Raw genomic sequence first — 27060 nt, forward strand, 5'->3', positions numbered from 1 at the left:
TTTGATATTCTTTTCGAGTAGCTAACTTTTGAGTCGTTGGTTCATAACTTCATACGAATCAAATTATAAAAATTCACATTGTAATCGAGTAATTATTGACATATGAATAATTCAATGATGTTGAATATGACAGAATGAATAAGTAAAGATGCTAATTGGCTTCTAACTGATGCTTTCACTTTCGCATTTACAGTAAGTGAATATGACTGAAGCAAAAAACAGATAATAGTACTGTTAACTTCTTTTTAAAAATTTGTCTACCTGTAGTGACACGTCATCAAGAATGATACGGGCAGGAGAGTCATTCCGTACACGGAAACCAGTTGTCATAGTTTCCTGCTGAATTAGCGGGTATTGGAATTGTATTTATCAAAGTATATACTATAGTCTAAAAATATAATTATATAATAGAAATTATTTTCCGTGAAAGTTCCATGATTTTCCGAGGCGGTAATCACGGCTTAGAAAGAAAAAAAAAAACTCCGAAGAACTTAAAGAATACGCGTTGAGGTCGTTGACTATCCCAATTAGAATTTTCAAACTGTTCTCACTATTAGTTGGTTGCTGGGTACTCTGCATGCTCAATGAATTTGGTCTAATCAATTAAACCACAATCGATATTGTATTTCGAAGAAAAAAAAACAAATCGATATTAATTTTTCTTAGTTGTATACAAAATAGCTAGTGGATTCATTCTCCTTAATAAACAAGCATTTCATCGAGTATATATAGTTATGTACGCTGTATTGAAAAAGCCGTAAATCTGAACTTATAATGATTTTCCTCGTGATTTTAAGTTTTCTTAGTTGGATTGTATTTAAATAAATCTCCAATGATTATAATTTGGTTTTTATTTACCCTTTTGGGAGCACAAATAATGTTCCCATGCAACAACCCAAACTCCTCTCATCATAATGTCAAGTTTTTAATTTTTCACGCTTTTCCTAATTCCATTTTTACCAATTTACCCTCAATCCCAACATTACTATAACTTGGACGTACCCATGATATCGTATCCCAAATCCTATCCTATCCAAAAATACACAAATATGTAAAGTCAAATTTTCTACCGAATCGAGCTTTAAACTAAGAATATTATCAGCCCCGTCTCTGGCTTTTGTACAACCTTAGGCAAAATATAAAAATGGGCCTTTTATTTATACAATATTTATAAAATACTAGTATTTGACCCGCGGTATACCACATATTTATTTTTTCTAGTCAAACTTTTAAGTAAATAATTTTTGAATGTTTTGTTTGAATAGCAAATGAGCGTTAATAAATTATTTTTATAAAAATGCGCCAAACAAAATTTTTGGACTTTTTGTTATAGAATTTTTTTTTTTAGATTTTCTTGAATTTTTAGTTAAGTTTTGGACCATTTTATAAATAAAATTTTGAATTATCTTAAAAAAATAAAAATATATGAGCCCTTTTATGTAAAAAATAGAATTTAAAAAATTTTGGGCCCTATTATTAAAAAATTTCAGGCTAATTTACACTTTTTAAAAAAAAAATATGGGCTCTTTTACACGTTTTTTGATTATTTTCTACCATTTTACACGTTTTTTGATTATATTAATTAAGTTTTTGAAACATTTTGCTAATTATAACTAGGTTAGTTATTTTTTTGGGCCTTTTATGTTAGAAACATTTTTAATTATGGACCCTTTTATTTAATTAATTTGTTTTTTTTTTCAAATCATACAACAAAATTATATAATAAAAGATTCTTAAAATTTTGGGCCCTTGGAAAATGTCCACTCTGCCATGGGTCAGAGACGGGGATGAATATTATTGTAACGTTTTGACCGTCTCTCAAGTCCCAACCCACTCTAACTATAAAGATATATGGGTTATTGAGATTAAACGTGTTAGTTTAAACAATTACTGCCATTCAAATGTGTCTATAAAGTCAAAAAAAAAATAAAAATAAATAAATGTGTCTATAAGGAATTCTACACAATAATATATGAGAAGTAATAACGATTGTGATTTGTGAGAAAACATTAGACAACCCAAGAATAAGCTGGTAGGTTTTTACTTTTTAAGTTTTGGAAGAGTAGTTGGATTTTGTTAAAAAAAAAAAAACTGTTAAATAGTTGACTATTTCTAACTTACTATCGAAGACTTGAAGTGAATGATGATATTGAGTACAACGTTATATATGTTTTTGTTGGATACATAATGATGGTCCAACGTCATGCTAACAATTGATTATAAGATCAAACGGTTCAGAACTCAGAACCTTTTGTCTCAGTTTAACTATGGTGACATTAACATTACTCATTTCCGTTTGATTATTATGGAACATTATTATCAATTGGAGAAACATCACTGTCGTAAACAATTTTGTAAAGAAATAGAAAATTGTATTTCTATTTTTTTTCTATAATTCAACCGAATGATCTGTTAGCTAAAAAATTATATCACTCCCAAGTTTTTGTAGTTTTCGTCAAAAATCAAAATGCACTCTTCATTCTTTTCTTATTTAAATAGTTTTTAATATTACGTTTTCAAGTATTTATTTATGATGTGTACCATGTGTGCGCATTATGGGGGAGGTTGGATTGGCGGGTAACTGGTAATAATTGAAACTTTTTTTTTGTTACACTTTTATTGTTCAAATTTACTTTTGTAAAAGTGCAAAAAGCTATAATAAAGAGAAGATCTTGTCTTGTTGGTGCGAAATGTTTGGTTACGCCAAAACTCGCGGGTCAAATTGGTTCCCAATCACTTCTTTTTTACTCATCGTTTTTTTTCACCTATCTTTTTCTTTAACCTATTTTTTTTTTTGCTTTTTTTTTTTTCTCACCAAAGTGAAAAACATCAAGAACCCATTATTCGATTCTGTAACTAATTTTTGTCACTAACCATTAAGCCGGAAAAGTCTAACCATATAGTGTTTGTTCAGCCAAAATTTATAAATTCGATAGAAGAATGTGTCTTTCTTTGATGAAGTGGACGATTACTCTAATATATTAAATGATCTAAACGATCAATCGTCGTTACCATTATTCCATTACGACATATCTTTACTGCATGTAAGTGTCTCAGTTGATTGACTTGAATCAAAATTTGGGGACGACATCTTCATCATGACGATCCAATGCCATAAATGTATTAAATTTATAATTACGTTTGAGGTATGTATATAAATAGATATGTCGTGGATAATTCGAAGTATTTATATTTGTCGTCTGTTACTATATTAGCCGAGGCACCGACACTTCCACACGTTACAAAAATATCGAATAGTTGGAACTTGGATCCAATCGACATTGTACGTCGTCGTTTTGTGCTACGAAGAGACGTCATTTGTTTTTATTTTAGTTATGTGTTGTTTTTGTCTTTGTTATGTAAACTAAATGACAAAATTTGCACACAAGAAAGAAACCAAAGATTTTATATCCTCTTGATCGGACGTACTCTAGAAGGTTCTTCCGTAATTTTCATATAGATGATCTTTATCGTGTCATTGCAACGTTAAATTCGATAGAGACGTGTCAAATTAAATTCTTCTAACTATGATGTGTCATTATATATATATATACTATGAAGCAAAATGCATGTGTCTAGCTAAAAGAATGTATTTGAGTCGCAGAGAGACTATAATATCATACTTTTTTCGGTAATTGAGTTTTATTGGTAAAAGTTCTGATATATGGGTTTTGCAGCGATTAGAGATCAAAATTAAGTTCTATTGATTAAGGATTTGTTAGGTCATGACTCGTATTCGTATATATTACTAATCCTCGCAGATATATACAACGGCACTTTACCGTTTTCTTTAGAAGTTAGTCGAAGGCAAGTACACTAAAATTCAACAAAAAACAAGAAAAGAAAAGTAAACTAAAAGATGTTAGAGAAGACTCACATGAAACACTAACTGTACCTCTCTAATCAAATGAAAAATAAGTGGAGAGTTTCATTCAACCCCCACGAAATTGATCCTGTGAACTAAATTGATCCTGTGATCTTCGTAATTCATACAATTTCAATGGAAAATACCTTTTTGTATTAAAAAGTACTACGAAAAAGCTATGTATACAGTGAAATAATTTGGATTAACTCCAAAGATATGATAAAAATCTTCTCAAGAAACCATTACCCGTGAACTTAATTGATCCTGTGATCTTCATAATGCATGTCTTTAACAAAAAATCTTCATAATGCATGCAGTTTCTTGATATAGAGTTTTACTATATATTGTACTATTTCCGAGTACATATAATTAACTTTTAGTAAGGAATTAAATATACTTTGATTTATATCTAGACTAAGGATTTGGTTGTTTGTTTGCCTTTAGATTTGTGTTTGCAGTTTCAGATTTAAAAAAACTTAACATGCAACAATATATCATACAATGGTTTCCATCCAAGTAAGATTATTAAGATTAGTTGAAAATTCGATAAAGGCATTCGAGCGATTGCTCGCACTAAGTCATTATCTTTCTTTTGCTTTTGGAATTTGGTGGACATCATTTATACATGCATACTCATGAATTATCTATAACTACTCATTTTTTCTTATTTGTTATACTGATTAACTATATGTTTATGGAAAAAATAAATTTGGTTTTGTAATCGCATGTGATTAGATGATCAAATTGATGTAGCATACCGAAAAACATATGATTAGTAATGGGGTACATGGAAGAAAAGGGCAGAAAAAGCTAAATTAGGATTTGATAACGTACGAGAAAAAATCAGGAAGAAAATGTCAACCCTTGGTGGGAGATTTTGGCGAACCTCTTTTTTTTTTTTAATTTATCTCCTTCTTACTTTTTTTTTTTTTTTTTTTTTCTTGGTGGCAATAAAATTAGAGTTTTTAGATGGTAACGAATCCAAACCCCACACTCACATGCATCAAATGCAATCTGCTTCTCCAACCCATTCATTACCAGAACAGCAGATAAAATTTAAAATTCATCAAGTCTACCGATATTATCTTCTCAAACATTATTACTAAATCTTAATTTTTCTTCTTTATAAAATTCTCTACTTTAATAATACAAATGCAACTCCTTTTAAGAATTTTTTTAGTAAAGAGTTATACATAACTTGTTTGGTAACATTGTAAAATAGCTAATACAATTTATAACTTAAAAAAGTAGAATACAATAAGTGCAATTGGCGGATAATATATCTACTTTAAAAAAACTTTATGAGTATTAAAAATGTCGTCCCATAAACTATACTATAAATGATCATAAATATATAACAATAACATCATATCAAGATTAGACGGTTGTCAGCCCAAAATCATTAAATTTTGAAATTAGATGTTAATAATATACAAGGGTCATGTCGATCTCTTGTTTGCATATCCAACATCTCATGTGTGAGAGACAGATAGAGTATGTGAGTTACTAGAATCTGGAGAGTAAGATAATATGGGCCTCTAAAAGGCCTATATAAAACAAAGCCCAACAACCTATAACCCAGTGTGAACGTGAAGGACTTGAAATATTCCAAAGTTAGAGTGACTGATGAAACCTTTCACGTGACAATGACTCCAGTTTTATTCGCCTACGGCAAAGTTCTCCCAATACAGCACAACTCTTCTATTAATGAACAACTTTTCATAAAAGAAAAGACACGTTTCAGTCATTTATTGGTTTGTACATGTAGACTACACTAAAGTCATTCACATGGGATTCTGTGACCCATTAGGAGCCAAATAAAAATCTTCTCTTTTTAGACTTTTTTCCATCTTAATTAAAATTACGAGATCACGCTTCTTTTTTAGTACGAGGGATCAGCATCTTTAATTAGATCACGAATTAAATTCACATGATTTTATACAAATTGCGATTAAACCGGAATACCTTTAGACCGGATAATTTCTTACCAAGCAACCAATTTCTCTAGGTTCGATATGGTTTGGTACCACCTACAATTTGGTATCGGAAATTGTAGAATGCTAAATTTGCGACGTACATTCAATGGTATTGGTCTATTGGAATTGGTTATCTTGATAACCGGAAAGTTAAACCAAACCGGTAGCTTATCGTATTTTGCTAAGTGTCACTTGTTAAGATTGGTAATAGTCGAGTACTTAATATCTTTTCTTCATTCATTACAACAAACTCCTCTTGAGACCTAGAGAGAGAGAGAGAGATAGTGAGAGATTTAGATCAACAGATTTGAATCGATTTCTGCAAAAATGCAGTACAAGAATCTGGGGAAGTCGGGTTTGAAGGTGAGCACGCTCTCATTCGGAGCATGGGTTACGTTTGGGAACCAGCTCGATGTGAAGGAAGCGAAATCGATTCTTCAGTGTTGTCGTGATCATGGAGTCAATTTCTTCGACAACGCCGAGGTTTACGCTAATGGTCGCGCTGAGGAGATTATGGGTCAAGCGATTCGTGAGCTGGGTTGGCGTCGATCCGATATCGTCGTCTCTACCAAGATCTTCTGGGGTGGTCCTGGTCCTAATGATAAGGGTTTATCGAGGAAACATATCGTCGAAGGCACTAAAGCTTCTCTCAAACGACTTGATATGGATTATGTTGATGTGCTCTATTGCCACAGGTGAAAAATTTCAGATTTTTTCATGTTCACTTCTTTCTTTGAAGATCTAGGGTTTTGATTTGATGTGATTTAACTGTTAGGTTTTCTGAAATTGAAGAGTTTATCTCAAATTCTCCTGTACTATGTTGTGTGCGCATTTAATGTGCTTTTAGTACAAATTGCTGTTTCAATTTATAAAATTTACAATTTTGAATCAACTTATGTTGTAGCCTTTTTGCTGTATAAGTGGATCTGTTGGTTTCTGTTTTGTTTTCATATGATTCTGTGATTCCTCGGTGCTGATTTTTGGGATCTGCATTTTGCTTTCTTTGTGATATGGGATTTGACGATCTCTATACATGCACAAAATATTTTGAAAAATGGGCGTCTTTTGCATTGATCTTAGGGCCACTAGCTTCTTGATTGAGATATGTTTATGAAGAATGTTTCCTTTTTTTGTGAATTGGATCATTTATTACAGGCCGGATGCTTCAACTCCTATTGAAGAGACGGTTAGGGCGATGAACTACGTGATTGATAAGGGTTGGGCATTCTATTGGGGAACCAGTGAATGGTCAGCTCAACAAATTACCGAGGCATGGGGAGCTGCTGACCGGTTGGATTTGGTTGGTCCAATCGTTGAACAGCCAGAATACAACATGTTTGCCAGGCACAAAGTTTGTAATCTGACTCTCTTTTTCTTTAGTTTACTTTCATGTTGGCGTCTTATCTTGTTCAGTCTTAAGTTGTGCTCTCATGTTATGTACCTTAATAAGTTGTACTCTCGTGATATGTAGCTCAAGTTATGCTCCTGTGTTATGTAGGTTGAGACAGAGTTTCTTCCTCTGTACACCAACCATGGTATAGGTCTCACTACTTGGAGCCCACTTGCATCGGGTGTGCTCACTGGTAAATACAACAAGGGAGCTATTCCCTCAGACAGCCGATTTGCATTGGAGAACTACAAAGTATTCCTTTTTTTCCTTTTTTCTTGTGTATTCTTGGTCATAGTTGCTAAGACCTCAATCTGCTTCTGCATCCAACTAATCAACTGGTACATTTCTTGTTTTAAATTCTTTCGCAGAACCTTGCCAATAGATCACTTGTGGATGACGTGCTGAGGAAAGTTAGCGGTCTCAAACCCATTGCAGATGAGCTAGGTGTAACCTTGGCTCAGCTTGCAATCGCATGGTGTGCTTCAAATCCTAATGTGTCATCCGTTATCACTGGTGCCACAAGGGAGTCACAGGTTAGTTCTTGAATCCACAGTCGCTTATTAGCCTCCGGGCTCTCCATAAGGAACATAGCGAGTCTCGGTCTAGATTTGGATCCACGATTTGAAAGATTTTGTTACCTTTTTTGTACCTACACAGATTCAAGAAAATATGAAAGCTGTTGATGTGATCCCATTGTTGACACCTGTTGTTCTGGACAAGATTGAGCAAGTGATACAGAGCAAACCAAAACGTCCTGAATCGTATCGGTAAAACCAAAATCCAAGATCTTTCTTTCCTATTCAATCGCTTTCAAAAGAGTGTTGCAGGAAAAAGATAAAGAAAACATTAGAAGAAGATGTGTGATGTTTGTTGTTGGATGTTTTGTCTCGTGTTGGCTTTGTTTGTTCTCTTTGGCAGCTTATGCATTTTTAAGACTCAGACAGAGAAAGAGAGAGAGTAATGTGTTTTTTTAGTTGTTGTTTCATCATTTAAAAACGGTCTTATTGTTACTTGTTAGTAGTGAAACTTAAAGTTTGGTTTTTGTAGTTGCGATATCATGACGTCAATATATTGAATAGCGCATCAAACAATTCTTGTGGAATATGTTATTAATATTTTTATATGAAACCCTAAAAAGTGGTGGAAAAAATGACAATATAAATAAAAGATTTGATGGAGGTATTTAAAGCTCAACGTGCACAACATAATGTCACAACTATATACCATGTTTTAATAACATACATGCATAGACATCCTATACAATTTTTTTTAGGTAAGATCCCAATAAAAATCTAAATTTGGATGATCTGTTTTATTTAGTTACAAAACTTAAGAGATCAGTAAAAAGAAAAAAGTTTCTGGAATTGTCTAAAAAAAGAAAGAAAATAGATAAAAACGTTCCCTCAAAAACCTCCACATGCAATTTATGAATTTACTATTTGAAATATCTAAAATAAAAAAATTCAGATAAAACAAGATTATTAATAGATTAAAGATGATTTCACCCATGATTCAAGTGAAACGAATAAAATCAAAAATTATTTCTATTAGAGAAAATAAAAAGAGAGAATTTTCGAGAGAGAAAGTTTTTGTCTTTTTTATTTTGGAGTTTGTCACCCACCCGCGTTATTTTGAGAGCGCTTCTCTGCGTCTCTCTTCTTTCTCTCTCTCTCGCAAATCAAAAACCTCAAACTTTGAAAAACATCAATCTCCAGAAACATTTTTTGTTTGTGTTCCTTCTCCTTCATTGTTAATCTCATTGGCAATTTTCCCCCGGGTAATCAAATTCATCTGAAGCTCCAATTTTTCAATTCGTTTTCAACATATTCGGTGTCATCATTGATTTCGTTGCTTATATATGTACATACGATTGATTTGTGTGATCAACATTTGCAGAAAAAAATGAAATTTATTGTATTGAAGAAATCTTAGTTTCTCGTTGTTGTTGTTGTGCAGGGGCATTTCATCTGATGCAATCTTAAATGTCCCAATACGTTTGAATAAGAACAAATCTCTGGTCTCTGTTTGATTTGGTATGATCTTGTAGCAATATACCCTGAAGATGTTTTTTGTGGGTATGAATCTCCATAACCTGTTCGCTATATTTCCTCAAAGAGCGTAAGAGAATACGAAATTCTGGATTTTTCTCTCAAAATTTCTGTTTTGAGATTGGGGAGTTGAAGAATAGGACTTGTTGGTTCCTCAGAATCTGTGATACAAGAGATTGTGCACAAGAAAGAATAAGGCTTTTTGGTTCTTGAGAACATGAGAATGGAGTTTCCTGGCAGCTCCAATCAGCATTTAGGTAGGGATAGGTTCAATGGGGAAGTCGGTAATAACACGCGTGATGATAATATCTGTTCTCAGACAGGAGAGGAATTTTCAAATGAGTTTTTGAGGGATTTTGGTGCTCAACGAAGAGTACAGGGTGGTGTGAGTAGAAATATTGAGGGTAACTATAATAATCGCCATCTTGTTTATGAGGATTTCAACAGAATTCTTGGGCTTCAAAGAGTTGATTCCAACATGTCAGAAGGTATTAATTCCTCGAGTGGATACTTTGCTGAGTCAAATGTTGCAGACTCACCTCGGAAGATGTTTCAAACTGCAACATCAGATGTTTATTTGCCAGAAGTATTGAAGCTTCTTTGTAGTTTCGGGGGAAGGATCTTACAGAGACCTGGTGATGGCAAGCTTAGATACATTGGAGGGGAGACTCGGATTATCTCAATACGGAAACATGTTGGATTAAACGAATTGATGCACAAGACTTATGCTTTGTGCAACCATCCGCATACAATCAAGTATCAATTACCAGGAGAAGATCTTGATGCACTTATATCGGTTTGCTCAGATGAGGATCTTCTTCATATGATTGAAGAGTATCAAGAAGCTGAAACAAAGGCTGGATCCCAGAGGATTAGGGTCTTTCTTGTATCTTCAACAGAATCATCAGAGAGTCCAAAGATTTTCAATGAAAGGAATATGAACATAAACCGAAACACGAACCAGCAGACTGATATAGATCATTATCAGTATGTTTCAGCTCTTAATAATGTTGTGGATGTGAGTCCTCAAAAGAGTTCCAGCGGGCAAAGTGGGACAAGTCAGACAACACAATTTGGGAATGCTTCAGAATTTAGCCCTACATTTCATCTTCGAGACTCGCCTACTTCTGTTCATACATGGGAACACAAAGACTGCAACAGTCCAACCTTCATGAAACCATATGCGAACACGAATGCTGTTCATTTTATGCCGAAAATGCAGATTCCGAGGAACTCGTTTGGTCAACAATCTCCTCCAGCATCTCCTTTTTCAGCTCACAAGAGAGCAAATACCGACGTTCCTTATTTTGCTGATCAAAATGGTTTCTTTGACCCTTACTTGGCTGCTCCAAACTTCCCTCAGCAACATAGGTTCTTTTTTGATACTACTACACAAAAGCAGAAGCATCCAGAAGTGAATCTTCATGACCGGAGGCCAAGCGACGATATTTACCCCCATGGCCAAGCTTATATGGGAGCCGAGAAATTGACGCTTAAGAAAAACGCTCTTTCTGATCCCCAGCTGCATGATGAGAGCCAAATCAACAATGGGTTAGAAGCATTTACCAAACAACCATGGAAAATATTGAGAAAGAATCTACATGTTGTGGCTACGTCAAAGTGGGAAGATAGTGATGATATCTATTTCAATAATCCAGAAGGCAAGAGAAGCAAGGAGCTTGTACTCACCAAAGAAGTTCCTAATAATTGGATCGATGGCGATCATAATCCCGGTTCTTTTGACCAGGCAACAAAGAAACAAGGTGGTAGTAACAGTAATAGCTCCTTCAGTCCGAATTATTTCAGTCCGAATCATCAACCAGCTGCTCAGGTTACTTCAAGTGATTCACAAGATTCAGGAAGCTCAGTGTTCTCTTTATCAGTTAACACTAACGAAAATTATCTTGATTGTTCGAAGGACAAATTCAATGGTTTCCAGCATGACATGTCACTAGATATTCTCATCAGAAGCCACACTTCAGCTACAGATCAACTATGTTGTACAACCAAGTCAAGTGATAAAGCAGATTACTCCTCACCCAATACAAATTTCCCCGTGGAATTTCTGAGACAGGAGCCTATGATTCCGAGACATGTAAGCATAATTAATCTATTCATTAAGTAAATTTAGCAGTCGTTTTGGTCTAAGTCTGTTTTCCTCAAATTATGTGCAGGATTTGGAGACAAATAGCGATGATTCAGATACTCAAAACTCTCTTCCTAGAGAAGAGAGTATTCACTATAGTGGATTGCCACTTAGGAAGGTGGGAAGTAGAGAAACTACTTTTATGCACACGCAGGAATCAGATGATTTCTTCAAAAGCAAGCTGCTTGGTCCACAGTTGATAGTTGAGGATGTGACGAACGAAGTAATTTCAGATAACCTCTTATCAGCTACTATTGTCCCTCATGTACATAGTGAGTCAGATGATGATCACAAATCCTACACAAGGGAGAAAGAGATTACAAATGCGGATCATGAATCAGAAATGGAGGTACGAAATTTATATTGTCCTTTAGATTAGAAGTTCTGGCTTTCTTGGCGTGTATCAGGTTGGGGGTTATCTCTCTGGTATTTTTCCATATTGCAGGAAAAGTACAAGAAAAGCAGAAACACCGATGATTCATTCAGCGAAGCTGCAATGGTTGAAATTGAAGCTGGAATATATGGCTTACAGATAATTAAAAACACTGATCTTGAAGACTTACACGAGCTTGGTTCTGGTACATTTGGAACTGTTTACTATGGGAAGTGGAGAGGAACTGATGTTGCTATCAAGAGGATAAAGAATAGTTGTTTCTCTGGTGGATCATCCGAGCAAGCACGGCAGGTTTAACACTCTCTCGAGTCTTTGTACTTTTTAGGGGAATTTCAGAACCGCAGTTTTCACTGATGCCTTATTGATACAGACTAAAGATTTCTGGAGAGAAGCTCGGATATTGGCGAATCTTCACCATCCCAACGTAGTGGCCTTTTATGGAGTTGTACCAGATGGACCTGGTGGAACAATGGCAACAGTGACTGAGTATATGGTGAACGGATCTTTGAGACATGTCTTGCAGAGAAAAGACAGGTACACAATAATCTGTCAAATCCTTGTATAATCTTTTGCGATATGACATTGTGAGTTTACTGATGGAAAACTTTGGGCACAGATTACTTGATAGGCGCAAAAAACTGATGATAACTCTTGATTCTGCATTTGGCATGGAGTATCTACATATGAAAAATATTGTTCATTTTGATCTTAAATGCGATAACTTGCTAGTAAACTTGAGGGATCCACAACGACCCATTTGCAAGGTAACACTTTTCCCCAAAATTAGGTAATTTCAAGCCAAATTGTATGAGAAAAGTACTATCTTTATTCGTCTCACTGTTCCATTTGCAGGTTGGAGATTTCGGATTGTCGAGAATAAAACGAAACACGCTTGTCTCTGGTGGAGTAAGAGGAACCCTTCCTTGGATGGCTCCAGAGCTTCTAAACGGAAGCAGCAATCGGGTCTCAGAGAAAGTATGTTGTTGAGTCCAAAATCAAAACATTGAAAATGTTGAGCCTTTATCGCATGTTTGAATCTTGACATATTTTTGCAGGTCGATGTTTTCTCATTTGGTATTGTGATGTGGGAGATCTTGACAGGCGAAGAACCCTATGCGAATCTGCATTGCGGTGCCATCATTGGTATGTTTCTAGCATAAGCAGTTCTTCAGTCTTTGAACAAAATGAACTTGGATTGAGCTTTGGAATCTCATATAATTTTGATTTGTTTGGTTTGATAAAAAGGTGGAATTGTGAACAATACGTTAAGGCCTGCGGTGCCTGAACGGTGTGAAGCAGAGTGGAGGAAGCTGATGGAACAATGCTGGTCATTCGATCCAGGAGTACGGCCATCGTTTACGGAGATTGTTGAACGACTTCGATCAATGACTGTTGCCTTGCAACCCAAGCGAAGAACCTAAAAGCCCTCTCCATTCAAACGTAAGAGCGTTTTTTTGGGTTGGTTTTAAAATTTATTGGTTGAAAGAAAGTTATACGAAGATGGGTATAGATTTATGAGATTGTGTGGAGTCTGTAAATTAGTATTGAGAGGCATTTACCGGTTTAGGTAAAAGTTGTATACCAAAAAAGTTGAAGGTCCATTGTGTAAAATACACAATTTTTTATGTAAAGCATTATGGTGGAGTTATAAGCCCAGCCCATTAAACGCAACGTTATCATTATGGGATGTTTGGTTAAAGTTCTCACTTCTCAGACGCGCCTCACTTTACTCATTTTCTATTTAAAATCTTGCGAATTGGTGAAACGCGCTCTTCATGCGCGTGGGGTTTGTCTTCAATTATTTGTCTATTGTGACACGCGCGATAAGTGGTTAAACGCGCTCTTCTCTTGCCTTGTAAATCCTAACGGCACCGTTTTAATAATTGTAATCTATATTTAGAATAATCAGGCCTGGCCCATATAGTACCACCTCATATACAAGCCCAAATACCAAATTTGATAGACCGAAGTTTCATTTAACTTGGCCCATATCCGACCACTGATTCGATTTTATTTCGTCAAATTTATCCTCGACCCAAAACCGAAAACTAAATAAAACTGTCAACCTAAATTAACCAATCTTCAAGGTCAAGATGATTGATCCGACAATAAAGCTCCTGTCTAAGCCTAAAGTATGCTGTTTAACGAACTATCTATGATTATTACTAAGCAGAGGAATATCAGTCTTCTTTAGGACTCGATACTCATTCGACTACATCAGCTCCCATTCTATTCGCCTCGATTTAGTTTTAACCATTGTTATTTATTGTTTATCTTATAACAACAGTAAGAACAAGATTAAAACGTTAATAGCTGATTTTACAGTTATTAACTTACGAGCAAGAATCTCGACTCAAACAATTACCAAAAAAAAAACCAAACTTATCTTAGAATCTTTAATTCCAAAAAAGCCATTATAATAAGATTTGCTTAAACGAATATTCGTCCTCCAAACACACTGGAAAGCTATAATAATAATAATAATCCATAAATGTCTGCGAAAAAACACAAACGATGCAAAACATAACAAGTAAACTAAAGGTAAAGCAAATTCCAAAACTTGAGAGAGATTCTTCAATGGCTGCAGCATCTGTTTTCTCTGCAAGGAAACAAAATACATTCTCTTGAGATTGCAAACAATTATCATCTCACACACTTGCCCTTCCAGTGCATCATTACAGTTGAAAAAAAAGTGACAAGAGTATCGTTTTGGTACCTTGTTTGGTTTCATCAACGCCTGTCGGTTTTTCCTTTCCCTCTCTTGCCTGAAAACAAATGTTTCGGTCTAAGTGTCGGTATAACTCTGTCAGCTTCACCACGACGTGCATTCTTGTCTCTCTTTTTGTGAGATTTATTGCTAATCTTAATAGCCGATTTCTTCTGAGTAGAGTCTTTGAATCCTTCACCAGGCACCACTTCATGTGCAGGAGGCCTTGACTGAGATCTTGATATCGACATAGTTCTAGACTTTGATCTCACACGCTGCTTCTTGTTCGACTGTTGCTCATCATCCACGTCCATTGCATCGTTACCCGCATCTTCTGATCGATCCCTCTTTCTCCCTCTAGACTTGCTTCTTGCACGGTTCATTGCAGAAGACGGATCAAGTCCCATAGCTGATAACTCCCTACCCATTCTCTTTGTTGTGTACTTCTTGTCCTTATCAAACTTCCTTGGAACAGTTGATCGGTTCTGTGCAACGGTCTTCTTGAGCCTGTGCTCTCGAATGAGTACAGCTCTCTTCTTTCGAATGGCAGCAAGCTGCTTCACCTCCTCCTCCGAAAGCTTTTCAAAATCCATCTCCATATCAGCTTCTTCAACCCCAGCCAGCCTTATCTCTTCTTCACGTTCCAACTCCTCAAGCCTCTCCAAAATGTCTGGATCAATGAAGTCAGCCACATTATGACCATCGAGAATCTCAGGCATAATGTCTTCCTTCCATTCATCATGATGCAAGATGTAGTTCTTCTTTAGACTAGCAGAATAAACTCCAGCTCCACCATTTTCCTCTTCCAAATCTTTCTCTGTCTTTCGTTTCTCCATTGCAGCTGCTTCCTTAGCTTTAGCCTCCAGAACAACCTGAGGTATGCAAGGGAGCCTTTGTATGCTATCACGAGGCTTCGGCATAGCCACATGGAACCTGTTTAGGTGGTCGTTGATCTTTTTGGATTTCATCTTCGCCTCTACCCTTTGATCTAACAGCCTCTCACATGCGGCATTCTTCACAGACATCACACCTTCGTCTGTCAGAGTACTCATCTTCAAAAGCACTGATTCTTCACTTGCTCCCATTGCAGTCTTCATAGCTTCAGCTTTCATCCCTTCAATCAGCTTCCGATCTTCTTCAGAGATGTTTTCCATGGGCATCAAATCAGTCTTGTTGCAGACAATCACCAATGGTTTGTTCATAAACAGGGACTTAATGCTGTGGAAAAGAGCAGCCTGCTGAGCAATGGTGTAACCACATGATCCAGAAATGTCCAGAAAGAACAAAACAGCAGCTCGAAGATGGGCCAAAGCAGTGATACTGCACATTTCAATGATGTTACGGTCTTCAAATGGCCTGTCCAAAATCCCAGGGGTATCAATGACTTGGTACCTCAGGTACTTGTAATCAGTATGACCAACAAAGAGGGATTTGGTGGTGAAAGCATATGGCTGGACATCAACATCAGCTCTGGTAACCTTGTTCATAAAAGAACTCTTGCCCACATTAGGGTATCCACAGATCAAGACAGTACGAGTGTTCGGGTCAATGGAAGGAAGCCTTGCCATGTGCTGCCTGATCTGCTCGAGATAAGCCAAACTAGGAGTGATCCTCTTCAAAACAGTGCACATACGACCAAGAGCAGCGACTTTAAGACACTTGCAACGGTACAAAGAATCACCATACTTGAGTAGCTTCACATAATCCTTGGAGATTTTACTAATCAAGTTCCTCGCAGTATTCACTTGGCCTAAGGCGAGCTTGTAATGATCTTTATTGTAAAGCACGTGAAGAAGATCACCATAGAAAGGGTGGATTTGATCAAGGCGAGGAAACTCCTCAATGATTGTAGAGAGCTTCTCATGGAAGTTAGTCTGAGTGTACTTAACTTTTCTCATGTAGAACTGACGGAGACGGGTAATCTTGTAGCCCTTGTGGACAACAGTTGGTGTCTGACGCTGAGTCCGTGAAAGGATGATGTCAACGAACTCCTTCCCACTGGGAACAACAGTGATCTTCTTGAAATTGTATTGAACCATTTTCGCTTATCGATCTGTGCACAAAATCCGGAATTAAAAAACATGTACCAACAAAACGATTAATAGCTTTGATAATAAGTAGAATTGTTATGAGATATATAACTAATCAAAGTGTGAGCTTGGAAAAATAAGATTTTGACATGAAAAACAAACCAAAGCACCAAACTTACGAAGCTACAAATCATCAACAATACGATAAGGGAAATCAAAAACGAAAACCCACAAGTCTAAAGACTAAAAGTACCAAAAGTTCTTCATAAACATTGAGAAGAAAAAAACAAAAAGAGACAACAACAGCAGCAAAAAGGCAAGTAGAATAGAAGGGAATAGAGAAAGCAAAGACTTACGTCGAGAACCGATGAATTGAAGAAAGTAGCCTCGAAGAGAGACTAAGACGGCGTTCTTAGGGTTAACTGATAAGAGAAACGAGCCGTCCAAGAAATGACGGTCGACTGTTTTCTCTGAGAGAAAGAAAGTGAGACCTCTTAAAAAGGTGAATCTAATAAATATGTAACACAAACCTAAAACCCTAAATTCATACGACGTCGTTATCGTCATAACCAGATGATTGATTCCGCTAAACCCTCCGTAAATGTAACCCAGACTTAACCGGGGTGAACCGGTTTAGTCTTTTTTATTTTTTTTGATAAAGTACAACAATCAATCTGCTTCGCTTTGAACCAAAAAAAACTTAACGAGAAAAATGGAAAAAGCGATAGAGAGACAAAGGATACTGCTTCAGCATCTTCAACCTTCTTCGTCTTCTTCTAACGCTTCTCTCTCTGTAAGCTCTTCGCATTTCCCAATTTCTCATCGCTATTTCCTCTGAATTCTTTGCATGTGATTTGGAATTTTGTTACTGAAACTATATAACCATGATTTTGTGATTTTGGTTGGTTCTTGTTGGATTCTTTTTTGAATTATTAGTATTTTCTTGGTGTAGTAGGATTAGTAATTGTGTTTGATTTACAATGTATCTCTTACTGTGTTGTGTTGCTTCCTCACAAAGGCCTCACCTTGCTTGGCCAAAGAAAGTGCTGCATATCAATATGGAGATGATGTTGTCATTGTCGCGTTAAGTTTCTCTATTCTCATTCGTTTTTTTTTTGTTTTGGGTATTGTTCAAGACCTTATGGAAACTTTTTGAAGCTTTTTCTTTGCTTCTTGTGATTCACAGGGCACAAAGGACTCCACTTTGCAAGGCAAAACGTGGCAGCTTCAAGGATACTTACCCAGACGAGTTGCTTGCATCTGTATTGAGAGTATGTCAGATTCAATTCTATTTCCTGGTTTTTGGGTTCCCCTTTTTTCAATTTGCACTTATGTGTAGTAGCTTCTTATTGGTAGGGATTGATAGAGAAAACAAATGTTAACCCAAGTGAAGTTGGTGACATTGTAGTGGGTACTGTTTTGGGACCAGGATCTCAAAGAGCCAGTGAATGCAGGATGGCTGCGTTCTATGCTGGTTTCCCTGGTAAGATTTTCTTCTCTAATATGGTAATTTGTGATCCTGAATCTCTTCTTTTTTTTTCGTTTGCTGTATGCTTATGCTCTTATGTCCGTTGGAAGAAACTGTTCCCATCAGAATCGTGAACAGACAGTGTTCATCTGGGCTTCAAGCTGTTGCTGACGTCGCCGCTGCCATAAGAGCAGGTTTTTATGACATTGGTAAGATAGTAACTATCTTTGGTTACATCAATTGTCTTTTCTTGCATTAAGAATTGAGCTGAAAATATGTAGTATACAGGTATTGGAGCTGGGCTAGAGTCCATGACAACTAATCCAAGGGGATGGAAAGGACCAGTCAACCCAAAGGTACCGTGCTCTTATTGTATCTCTCCATTTTTCCTGTAGTGTATTGATTGGCTTTGCTGAATTTTAAGAACGTATTCTGTTGTTCTAGGTGAAGAAGTTTGAACAAGCACATAGTTGCCTTCTTCCAATGGGTATTACTTCAGAGAATGTAGCAAACCGGTTTAATGTTTCAAGGGAGGAGCAGGATCAAGCTGCCGTAACTCGAATAAACTTTCTCAGTTCTAATGCATGCATTTAATATTACCCTCCATCCTTAGTTTATAGAGTCAAATGTGTAGGTTGATTCTCACAGAAAGGCTGCTTTTGCTACTGCTTCCGGTAAATTTAAGGATGAAATACTCCCAGTAAAAACCAAGGTACATGCTGTTTTCCACCTTGCAAAAACTGTGAACATGCTAGATTCTTCAGGATGCATCACGTGTTCTTTTCCCAAAGTTTATGGTTTCGTTTTTGCATTTCAGATTGTTGACCCAAAAACAGGTGATGAGAAATCTATAACCGTTTCAGTGGATGATGGGATACGACCTAACACAACCCTTTCCGGACTTGCAAAGCTAAGACCAGTGTTTAAGGAAGACGGAACCACAACTGCTGGTACTTTCCCCAAATTCATTGGTCATTTCCAGAGAAAAATGTTTGTTTCATCCATCTTTTTTTTCAAATCTCTTGTTTCCTTTGTGTCAAACAGGAAATTCTAGCCAATTAAGTGACGGTGCAGGAGCTGTTCTCCTTATGAGGAGAAATGTTGCAATGCAGAAAGGCCTTCCCATTCTTGGTGTATTCAGGTGGGCTTGATACTCTAGACTGACCTTTCTTTGCTTCATTAAGTAAAAGCACTCTTGGACACATTACAGGACATTTGCTGCAGTTGGTGTGGACCCAGCCATCATGGGGGTTGGACCAGCTGTTGCCATTCCTGCTGCAGTGAAGGCGGCTGGTTTAGAACTCAATGACATCGACTTGTTTGAGATCAACGAGGTTAGAGATAATAGAACAACTCTACTTCCTTTACATTTACTCCAGCTCATAGTTTATTCCTTTTAGACCTTGTATCCTTTGTCTAAAATCGTACTGTGTGTTCAGGCGTTTGCATCTCAGTTTGTTTATTGTCGGAACAAATTGGGGATTGACCCGGAAAAGGTCAATGTCAATGGAGGGGCCATAGCCATCGGACATCCCTTGGGCGCTACAGGTATGCTTCCTCCATGTTCACATATCATTAATTTCTTTCCTTATCTAACAAACGCAATCACACATTCTCAGGCGCCAGATGCGTTGCGACGCTGCTGCATGAGATGAAACGCCGTGGTAAAGACTGTCGTTTTGGCGTAGTGTCAATGTGCATAGGTATGTAATATGTTCACTCACACTCTCCTTCTCACTCGCACACTCTTACTGGGATTGGAAAACCGCATAGGTTCGGGAATGGGAGCAGCCGCTGTGTTTGAGAGAGGAGGCGGTGTGGATGAGCTCTGCGATGTCCGGAAAGTAGGACTATAAGGCCTTTTGACCAAGGAACCTAGCTTAGGGGCTTTTACAAATTAGAACACTCTACTACAAATAAACATCATTACAAATAAGTGCTTTATAGATGAATATCATAACAATAGTACCTTTACATGAGGGAAAACTTCAGTTATCACTTTCTGACTCTCTTTTGTTATATGTATATGGAGATACTCTTTATGAGCTTATCCATAATATATTTGGTTGGTCACATGTGTATGTGCACAATCCTAGACCTGTACCAAAAAAAGTAGATTACAAGGGGTCCTTTATAGAAACGAACTTTAACGAACTTTATTAACTCTTGTGACAATACCAACAAAAAGGGGTGGTGGCGCAGTTGGCTAGCGCGTAGGTCTCATAGCTACTGAGTCATCCTGAGGTCGAGAGTTCGAGCCTCTCTCACCCCAAATTATTTTTTTACTTCTTCAAAGCATCTTTTCAACTTTTCTACTAATCATTAGAACGTTTTTCCCTTGAAGATATATCAAAGAAACTTACAGGATGGGGTTTATTGTCATTTGGTTTACATGAAATTTCATGTTCTATTGTATTAAGAAAAGTAAATAAGATTTCAAAAGAACAAAAAAAAAACGCAGTGGGATGTTCCACATCAAGCATATTTACAAAATTTCATTTCATTTCTTCCTTAGCTTTTCTTAGCATGTGCAAACATTGTCGTAAATCCGATCAAAGCTTAGTATGAAACTATGCACCAATCTAAGTCTGTGACTTCATTGCAGAATCATAGTAGAAACTCCCGCATTCTAACTGGTCTCTTCACAGCATTTGTGAAACCCTGTACGTATAAAGCATGCAGATCATTGTCAATATTTCGAATTTGGCCTAGAGTTTGAATCTCATAAGGTTTGTTTATAGTTATCTTAGAATAATCCTTTTGAGGAGTTTTTGCTTGGTTGCAATATAGTGGGGGTTGTGACATACCTCGTTAAACTTGAAGAGAAGAGGTCTTGAATCTCTTTTTGCAGTTGCTCGCTTTTGTACATCCTCTGGATCTTCATAATCTTTCCTTGACTTCCTAAACCTGTTTGTACCAGACAAATATGCAATTAGTTTAGGATCATGATTTATGACACTGAGCTGTCTGGTTGAAAATGATTCCGATGAGGCAATTTATCCACCATATTTATGGGTGATAAAAGCTTGGGATATAATGAAGTTCTAGTTGAGAAAATTGACATTTCCTCCAACTACCTGTCGAAGAAATTAAGGGCGGTGCGAGATGCCTTTTTCACATCACTAGAATTAGGTTTTGAAGTTGTGGCAATCCCAACTGAGACTAACGGAGGTTTAGAGGAGATTGGATTTCTTTGACTTTCATTTGCTGCAGCATTTCTTTTCCTCGCTAGGTCTTGATTTATTTTCTTGATTTCGGGTTTGTTCAGGATCCCGGACCTTCCTCCACTTGCTTGCAGTATCTTTTGCTTCTCAACCTGAGTTTTTAACATTTTTTAGAAAACCATACAATCAAGATCTCCATGCAGCTTAAGGCACAAATCCGTAACAAGTTCAGTGGAAAGATGTGGCTTACTTCATGTACCAACACTTGTTTCATAGCTAAGGCGAGTACGTGATGTTTAAATTGGTGACCCTGTCAAATGTTGGAAAGGCGATGAGTATTATCTCCAAAGGCAGAATATAGTGGACTGATACTAAGAAAAAAAGAAAAGAAACAGAAACAGAAACAAAACCTTGAAATTAATGAAATCAAATAGATGTGGATCTAAAGCAAGAACTAAAGCATCTGAAGCAGCATCATCCCTGAGGTTACTCAGAACAGGATCAGATTTCACATTCTTATAAGTCAAAGAATAAGAACACATAAGCATGACCAAACCCGCCAGTTGATCCTTTTGCCTATCTGATAGCAAATGCGATGCCACCTGAGGAGAACAGCAAGATGATATCCTTAGAAGAGCAGCATGATTTATGAAAGGTGGCACAGTAAACCATGAATACAAAGAAAAATCAACAACCAACAGATGAAGACATACCGGTCTAAGAGTTGGGGGAGAAAGAATATGCAATAGCGGGGAAATAGAGTCTTCTACGAAAGACTTGATTGACAAATGCCTCCCAATATAGGGAGGTATCTTGTGGTGCCAAGACCGCAGAGACTCCTGCTTTTCTACCAAAAGTGTTCGACATCTGGTACATTTGATATTGACAAGTACTAGTAAGAAGGGACGCTTTGAATGCCTTTCGTAATCAATAAAAGATGCACCAAAATCACCTGTGGTATGACTTAGGCCACTCAATAATTGGTTTTTGAATCTGGGCCACACGACGGTGTATAGGTATCGCCAGGCTAGGAAAGTAAACTGCATCACAAGGTAAAAAGAAAAGATCAGTCTTATTTACAGAACTCTGCAACCATCTGAGCTTTAAAGCCTTTACCATAGAGAGGCATTTGCTGGGTGCGCATTATGTATCGATGTAGCAAATCAGAAGTTCCAAGACAGTCCAAGCAGCTAATCTTTAAATAAAGGAGATTACACATTTGTTATTTCAGAACATAACCGCACAAACATACAGAACAAAACAGTCATAGGGATTCAAAGTCATTAATTAGCCTTACTGTCTTGTCCATCACTGGATCATGGTAGTGGAGCTGCAAAATGTTTTCATGTATACCATCAAAAATCAAATCATAATCACCCCTGCACATTCAGTTAAACTTAAGGATGAATAGACAAAGCAGAAACGTTATGAAATATGAAAGAAAAAATCATTGTCGTGTACATACCGACTGGATACGAGAGTGTGTAAGAAGTCAAAGTTTTTGGCCCCACTGCCAGAAGCGTCATTAGATCGTTCTCGTTTCATTTTTCTCGTGGTGAATATCTAAAACGACGAAGCAAGCTTGGATATAAAATGAAGTTATCTGTCAGTAAAGATTGCTACGACACTTTAATTGGGCTTACCTCTTTCCAGATATCAAACAGACTCTTTGACATGTCTTTCCGCCCAACAACTTGAGATCCAATGTCAATCTAAAAGAGAAAGAATGAGGCGGTTCTTAGCTTATCAGAAGGCTAAATCCCCAAGAATGGGAGACCAAATAGAAAGTTAATTGCCTAAAGAACAAAAATGTTGAAAAACTATTACAGTGTTCCTAGCTGGATGGGCCTAATTAACTCATTAAATACATAAAAGCAATTGGTTTTCAAAAACTAATGACGGCTCATAAGTCCAGCAAGAGATTTTGTATTTTAGTTGGCAAGGCGCCGAGCAGTTTTTTCTCTTCAGTTTAGAGTCTAGTAAAGTTAGATTTTCCAGTGAGTATAAATCAAATCGAAAGTGGAAAACACATAGCCAGTGCAAGAAGGGTGTCAAAGTCTCACCACATTGATGGTTTCTTTCTTCTTGTAGAGAAATTGCAGTGTGTTCAAGCAAGAGCGAATGTCACATTCTGTAACCACCAAATAAAAGGCAAAAGATAGCAGAATCATTTAGGAAACAAATACACGGCTAATTTTTTCTCTAAGAAAATTAAGATCACACTAAGAACCAAATTAAAGGGAGATAGATACCAGTGTACTCCGCAAGAGCACTAAGAGCGAATGATCTTGCTTTCATCCCCTCCATATAACAGATATACTTGAGCCTGTCATTTGCACACATCTCAGCCTAGTAAGGCGATTTTGATAGATAAATAAAATCAGGGAGAAATACTGACTTTAATATGAATATAGGTCACTGGTTCTTATCCAAAATACTCGCTAACCATGATAGCAATGAGATGTGCTGCATCATTTCATAGTATTTTACAAATTTAGTCATATCTTGTGGAATGATAAATTTCCAGACTCTCAATTCAGAGTTGAAGATAGTCTTACAGGTGACTAACAGTTGGATTAGTATTTACCAATGGCCGTAGCTTCACCAAGATAAAACAAAATAATAAAGAAACTTAGAAGAGTTCTTCTTCGCACACAATAGAGTAAGAAATAGTTACCTGTTTACCACACGACTCACCGTTGGTTGAACAAATATATGAACCCTGCAACAGAAGCATGGGGGCTTATCATCATACTAAGAGAATATTTCTCTAGAATAAGCATATGATAAGCAGAAATAGCCAACATGTACTGAAGAGAGTTTAACATTTTGAAATCAGTATGCTCTACGTAAAAAAGTGCTAGCTTCACCACATAAACAGGAAAAAGAGGCCCTTAAAGCCAACAGAAAGTTGAACTCACTTTGCTATCTGTCGCAGAGGCCTAAGTGCTGGTGCATATAAATCATTACATATACAAATCACAGGTCTTGATAGTGGTGCTGTTCGGCGCTCCTTCTTCGAGGAAGTCTTTACATTCTCTATATTTTCCTTGCCAGTAGCATGCTTTCTTTCTGCCAACACCTATGCAGGGCAAAGACACAATTATATACTTACAAATGCTAATACATATACATTTCCAAATTGGTCTCCAAAAGGAGAATAAAAATTCAAGAAATAATTAAGAGAATCAAAGAAGGTTTGGAGTTAGCAACGTAAGATAGGAATAACCAAAAACCTTCGTGCAGTTACTGAGACTGGGAAAGAATGACAGTTTAAAGGGTTATAAAAAGGTTAAACAAGCAAAGAGTTGATACTAAGTACACGCCACACTTAACCTAAATCTCAGTACCAGTATACATATACATACCATCTTTAGAATAACATCAACTGCTCCTTTTCCATCACCAAGAGCTCCATCTATCTCATCAATCACCTACATAAATTAGTGTCAGTCTCTTCCACTTCAAACAACTTGGAGTAATACAATTCGACATAATGAAAAAGGTCCCAAGTGAACAAAGAGTACGTAAGGCATACCAAACATTTAGGTCTAGAATCAGCTGTAACCGAGTTCATCTGAACTACGTCAAGAATTCTAGTTTCAATGGCTGATGCTGATCGCTCGTCGCTAGCATTGATCTGCAAAATAACACAGGATGAATTAAACCTAATACACAAGAATAGAAGAATCCATTCATTAAGGAATGCTGTCATGGAAAGTAAAAGGTATACAAGAATACCTCAACAACACGATATCCACAATGCTTAGCTGCAATGTGAGCAAGCGTTGTCTTGCCAAGTCCAGGGGCACCACAAAGCAGAAGGATCTACAACAACAGTGAAAATACGATTTTTACAACTGATGCATACTTATGGTTATAGTACAAGACAGCCCAGAAGAAGCTTATAAAAATAAACTTGAAGTCTAGATCAGTTTATCGCTCGCCTTTTGCTCAGGAGGACCAGTAAGTTTTGACTTTTTGTTCCACAAGTCATTATTATCTGCAGTGTTGGTATTGCTCACGTCTGCATTTTTAGGATATCTAAAACTCTCCTTACTCCATCTATTGAACTGTTTTTTCCTTGTAAAAGCTGAATCCGATTTTTGATGATGACTTGAGGTAGAATGTCGTTTCAAAGCTGACAATACTTCCTCTGTCGTGCTCCTAATTTCAGATCCAAAAACAGAAGCGTCCCACTGCTTAAGCCATAACAGAACCTGCAAATAACATTAATAACGGTCAACTACTACAACAATTAAGCCGCTGTCTAAAATCATTCTACTGATTCTTGATTCATCTAATTTACCAGATTCATCACCAAGAAATGAACAATACCTCTCGATTGGTCTGCTCATCACTAAGAAGCTCAGTAAATGAGCTTGGAGAATATTTGTCAACCCAGAGTTTCTCATGCATTACAGATGCTTCTGCAGAAATGGTTTCATTCTGATCTTCAGAACTAGCTTGCAAGACCTTGTTAAATGCCTCTTTCTCTGATTGCTGCAAAAGAACACTGATTGGATCTTTAATAAGCCCTGCAAAAAAATTAATGAATGATATAAGTTACTACCGAGAAAATTGGAGTTCTTGTCAGAAGATTGTATGCCCCATTAAGAATCGAATGGTGCATAAACAGCTAAGACCATCAAATAACATATTCTAAAGCTAATCTGCTCTTAACTTGCATTAAAGAGTTTCTTAGATTGAACTTCAAAGACAATTTGGGAAACATAAATGAAAACTTAATACCATGAGACTTGTCATTCACATCCAATTTCTTCACCTCTTCATCTCCCAAAGCCCGGCAGAATTTCGCATAAACCCTCTCTCCTCCGTCCGGTGCCGTGATCGGAACGCATTCCCCATCTATCTCAGAAGCGTATCTGCAAATTCCAATAACGAGATTACTAAAAAAGAAATCAAAACTTCCGAGTAGGTACGTCTCATGAACAGTATAGTAACCTGGACAAAATAGTCTCCTGGGGAATGACAACTTCTTCCTCCTCCATAACGTGAACTACTTCCTTAACCGGCGAGAAGCGTAACCAATCCTCATCTTCAATTTCTACCCGGTTAGCATCAATTTTGCTTCTCTTATCAGAAGCTGGAGAGACTTCGTCGAGATTCACCATCGGATCGGAGATTAGACTCCTGGGTCGTTTACAACCGTTGATATCAGATGATTCCGATTGTCGGACATGAGGCTCCTTCTGCGCGACGCGTTCTTCTTCTTTTTCTTCATCGCCGTCAATTGGGTAAGGATATGGCGGCTCCTCGAAGTTTAGGTAGTCGTCTTCTTCTTCTTCATAGAAATGAGAATTGGCTTCTAGAAGCTCAAGCTCTTCCGGCAATGGGATATCGAATTCCATTCTCTGATATGATCGGCCGTATCGGAAACTTTGTTGGGATTGGTGCTCCGTGAACAAAAAAGTGAAATCGGAATCTGGTGTGAGCTTGAGCGGGAATGAGTGTGTTTTAGCGGGAAAGCTGTGGATGCAGGATCTCAAATTAGGTTTTTCGGCCCATTAAATAAAATATTCGGCCCGCTTCTCTAAAATAGCCCAAATTTTAGCACCGTTACGCCTACGGATTGTTGTTTCTTGATTTCTGCTACTGATATCAACAACAAATTCTGTATCTGTTTCGCTACAACATGTATTGGTTGCTCCTAATGGTAAACACGTAAATTTGGACTAATAAACGACCCAACGGCCATCAAGATACTCAAACGTTCTGGCCAGTCCCTGAAACGGAGGTTGTCGGAATATAATCGAGGGGTATGACTTAACTATAAATATACTACCGAGTCTCTAGTAACGATATAGACAGGGCACTACTCTTGTATAAATTTGAAGTTACCACCTCACAT

The 27060-nt window shown here is 37.0% G+C and overlaps 5 protein-coding genes across 6 annotated transcripts; 3 read left to right on the forward strand and 2 right to left on the reverse strand.

The window, feature by feature from the left end:
* The first annotated feature begins 5958 nt into the window (after positions 1-5958).
* LOC9328299 (probable voltage-gated potassium channel subunit beta) lies at positions 5959-8322 on the forward strand. Its single transcript, XM_002889474.2, has 5 exons — positions 5959-6536; positions 6997-7192; positions 7340-7483; positions 7600-7764; positions 7889-8322. The coding sequence occupies exons 1-5, from the start codon at positions 6169-6171 to the stop codon at positions 8000-8002; spliced, it is 987 nt and encodes a 328-aa protein (XP_002889520.1). The 5' UTR covers positions 5959-6168; the 3' UTR covers positions 8003-8322.
* Positions 8323-8806: 484 nt separating this feature from the next.
* Positions 8807-13499, forward strand: LOC9325585. 2 transcript variants are annotated; one of them, XM_021011458.1, is made up of 10 exons: positions 8807-9008; positions 9188-11110; positions 11198-11374; positions 11454-11774; positions 11871-12110; positions 12190-12353; positions 12436-12583; positions 12672-12794; positions 12875-12962; positions 13065-13499. In XM_021011458.1, the coding sequence occupies exons 2-10, from the start codon at positions 9497-9499 to the stop codon at positions 13238-13240; spliced, it is 3051 nt and encodes a 1016-aa protein (XP_020867117.1). In that variant the 5' UTR covers positions 8807-9008; positions 9188-9496; the 3' UTR covers positions 13241-13499. The 2 variants fall into 2 exon arrangements, with proteins under 2 accessions (XP_020867117.1, XP_020867116.1); XM_021011457.1 differs by having other exon boundaries at positions 9188-11374.
* A 715-nt stretch (positions 13500-14214) lies between these two features.
* Positions 14215-17040, reverse strand: LOC9325586 (nucleolar GTP-binding protein 1). The gene is made up of 3 exons (XM_002892191.2): positions 16913-17040; positions 14536-16579; positions 14215-14418 (listed from the first exon to the last, which is right to left on the reverse strand). The coding sequence occupies exon 2, from the start codon at positions 16563-16565 to the stop codon at positions 14550-14552; it is 2016 nt and encodes a 671-aa protein (XP_002892237.1). The 5' UTR covers positions 16566-16579; positions 16913-17040; the 3' UTR covers positions 14215-14418; positions 14536-14549.
* A 192-nt stretch (positions 17041-17232) lies between these two features.
* Positions 17233-20097, forward strand: LOC9328300 (3-ketoacyl-CoA thiolase 1, peroxisomal). Its single transcript, XM_021011461.1, has 14 exons — positions 17233-17349; positions 17575-17639; positions 17743-17827; positions 17913-18039; positions 18135-18233; positions 18313-18380; positions 18469-18576; positions 18659-18736; positions 18842-18974; positions 19069-19165; positions 19235-19358; positions 19464-19572; positions 19644-19727; positions 19798-20097. Exons 1-14 carry the CDS (start codon positions 17269-17271, stop codon positions 19878-19880), a joined length of 1341 nt encoding a protein of 446 aa, XP_020867120.1. The 5' UTR covers positions 17233-17268; the 3' UTR covers positions 19881-20097.
* A 227-nt stretch (positions 20098-20324) lies between these two features.
* Positions 20325-27020, reverse strand: LOC9325587 (chromosome transmission fidelity protein 18 homolog). The gene is made up of 22 exons (XM_021011460.1): positions 26154-27020; positions 25941-26074; positions 25527-25726; positions 25136-25408; positions 24930-25016; positions 24727-24828; positions 24557-24622; positions 24110-24270; positions 23866-23910; positions 23441-23514; positions 23252-23319; positions 22832-22900; positions 22654-22751; positions 22486-22567; positions 22305-22383; positions 22141-22228; positions 21902-22055; positions 21599-21790; positions 21439-21498; positions 21102-21340; positions 20832-20931; positions 20325-20685 (listed from the first exon to the last, which is right to left on the reverse strand). The coding sequence occupies exons 1-22, from the start codon at positions 26558-26560 to the stop codon at positions 20632-20634; spliced, it is 2832 nt and encodes a 943-aa protein (XP_020867119.1). The 5' UTR covers positions 26561-27020; the 3' UTR covers positions 20325-20631.
* Between the last annotated feature and the right edge of the window lie 40 nt (positions 27021-27060).

The sequence above is a fragment of the Arabidopsis lyrata genome (assembly GCF_000004255.2).
Source record: "Arabidopsis lyrata subsp. lyrata unplaced genomic scaffold ARALYscaffold_1, whole genome shotgun sequence".
NCBI lineage: Eukaryota > Viridiplantae > Streptophyta > Magnoliopsida > Brassicales > Brassicaceae > Arabidopsis > Arabidopsis lyrata.